This window comes from Arachis hypogaea, chromosome 2, assembly GCF_003086295.3.
Source record: "Arachis hypogaea cultivar Tifrunner chromosome 2, arahy.Tifrunner.gnm2.J5K5, whole genome shotgun sequence".
NCBI classification, from domain to species: Eukaryota; Viridiplantae; Streptophyta; class Magnoliopsida; order Fabales; family Fabaceae; genus Arachis; species Arachis hypogaea.
Genome location: NC_092037.1, coordinates 9029550 through 9031917, shown reverse-complemented (window position 1 = coordinate 9031917; position 2368 = coordinate 9029550). Strand labels below are relative to the sequence as shown.

The 2368-nt window shown below is 41.8% G+C and overlaps 1 protein-coding gene across 1 annotated transcript; it reads left to right on the top strand.

Annotated features, from left to right (window-relative positions):
- LOC140176545 (uncharacterized) lies at positions 1-1020 on the top strand. The gene is made up of 2 exons (XM_072208070.1): positions 1-438; positions 535-1020. Exons 1-2 carry the CDS (start codon positions 1-3, stop codon positions 1018-1020), a joined length of 924 nt encoding a protein of 307 aa, XP_072064171.1.
- The last annotated feature ends 1348 nt before the right edge of the window (positions 1021-2368 follow it).

The window sequence follows — 2368 nt, the reverse complement described above, 5'->3', positions numbered from 1 at the left end:
ATGGTGTATAGAGCTGTGAAGGAGGCAAGGGAGAGGATGATGGGTAACGAAAGGCAACAGTATGGCAAATTGAGGGATTACTTATTAGAGATACATAGAAGTAACCCTGGGTCTTCTGCATTGCTAGACATGATCCCTCAGCCTCAAGCAGCCCCTATGTTTGACAAGTTATATGTTTGTTTTGAGGCCTGCAAGCAGGGATTCAAGAGTGACTGCAGACCATTGATCTACCTAGATGGAGCATTTCTTAAAACATACCATGGGGGACAACTACTTTCTGCCATTGCAGAGGATGCCAACAACCAGTTTTACGTGGTTGCATACGCAGTTGCAAGACCCGAGAACAAAGAATCTTGGAAGTGGTTCCTAACATGCTTACAGGAGGATATTGGTGATGTAGGCAACCACGGTTGGAATTTTATGTCGGATCAACAGAAGGTTAGTTTCCTTTTTGTCATTTTGTGTTTGTTGTCTTAGTCATTTACTGTATTATATATTGTTGTAAACATGGCTTCATGCCTTCATTGTTGTTAGCGACTGTTACCTGCACTGAAGGAGGTAATGCCTAGTGCACATGTTAGAAACTGCGTCATGCATATGTGGAAAAATTTCATAAACCGATTCAAGGATCTGTGTATAAGAGAAATTGTGTGGGAATGTGCTAGATGCACAACCATCTCAAGGTTCAAGACAACCATGGAAAGACTGAAAGTAGTGAACAAGGATGCTTGGGCCTATCTCATGAAATTTGAACCTGCTACCTGGGTTAGAGCATACTTTAGCCATGGTCCCAAGGTCGACAACCTAACAAACAACATGTGCGAGTCGTTTAACGCAAAGGTGGTGAAGTACAGAAGCAAGCCCATACTTACAATGTGCAAGGAGTTACGGTGCTACGTAATACGGCGAATGGTTCAACACAAGAAACTTCTGGGGACTCATGAGGAAAAACTGGCACCAGTGCAAGAGAAAAGGCTACAGAGGCTTATCAAACCAAGCAACAAATGGACAGCAAATTAGATTGGTGATAATGAGCGCAAACGGTTTGAAGTCACTCACAAGGGATCCAAAGTTGATGTGGATCTGATCAAACACAGCTGCTCGTGTAACAAATGGCAACTCACAGGTTAGTCAGATTCCTGAATTTCAATATAACCATGCTGTGTATTTTTTTAATTTAAGCCTGTTGTGAATTCATAATTGATGTGAATTTCAATTTTACTCATAGATGATGTTAACCATGCTGTGAATTTGGACATGCTTGGTGTGAATCTAATTAACATGTTGTGATTGTGTTGATATTAACTATGCTGTGAACCTGTTAGCCATGCTGTGAATTTATATTAGTTCATTCAACTTTTAGTCATGTTTATGCCATTTTATTGTTGTGAAACCGTTGTCCTGCTATGAAGGGATGCCGTGCATTCATGCTATAGCAGCAATCAGAAAACGGCATGATAATCCCGACAATTATGTTCATCCATGGCTATGTTGGAATCCATTAGAAAGACATACGAGCACTTCATCCAGCCGGTAACGAGTGAGGAATACTGGACAAGATCTGAGTTTACTAAGCCTGCTCCACCTGTGTTAAAAAGGCCAATTAGACGTCCCAAGGTGCATAACAGACAGAAGGACCCAGCTGAGGCTATTATTGATGGGAAAAATTGAAGAGGAGTTTCTATGTCACATGTAGCAAGTGTGGTGAGAAGGGACACAACTACAAGACGTGCAAAGGGGTCCCATCCAACCCAAACTGGAAGCCAAAGACGAAAAAACCAAGAACAAATGCCAAGGACTCTCAATCACTTGTGGTTCTACCTTTGTCACAGTCAGCCCCCGAGGAAGAGGTAATACTTACTTTCCTAGGGATGTAATTGTCCCCCCGACAATAAACTCAGGGATTTAAGTGTCTATTTTAGTTTTAGTTAAGGATCTATTTGTCTATATTTTCAAACTTCAAGGTTTTAAATGTCTTATGATATAATGTGCTTTACTGGGACTGTTTAAACTAACTGGATACATTTTACACAATGCCTCGTCTCAGATTGTGGAACAGAGTCCCCCTGCTGCTACGAACCCTCCTCATGTTGAACAAAATTCTGCTAATCAGTCAGTTGCTAATGAGGTAACAATTTTGGTGACATTTCATTGTTGTTGCTTGCTGGTTTCATTGCATTTCACACTTGTTTCGACCTTCATGCAGGGTAATTCCAATCCAAACACTGCACCGATGAATGAGCAAGAATCTGGTCCCTCAGTAGCAGCGGTTGAGACACAATCAATGCCTCCAAAAGTACCATTCAAGCCCCCAGCCCATTCTACATCACGCCCGGCACGAGGTACATTTAGGCCTAAGTAACCAGTT

Coding starts and splice junctions, on each gene's coding strand:
- LOC140176545 (XM_072208070.1), top strand. CDS start 1: ATGGTGTATAGAGCTGTGAAGGAGGCAAGGGAGAGGATGATGGGTAAC. Junction 439..534: donor TTATGTCGGATCAACAGAAG/GTTAGTTTCCTT, acceptor CATTGTTGTTAG/CGACTGTTACCTGCACTGAA.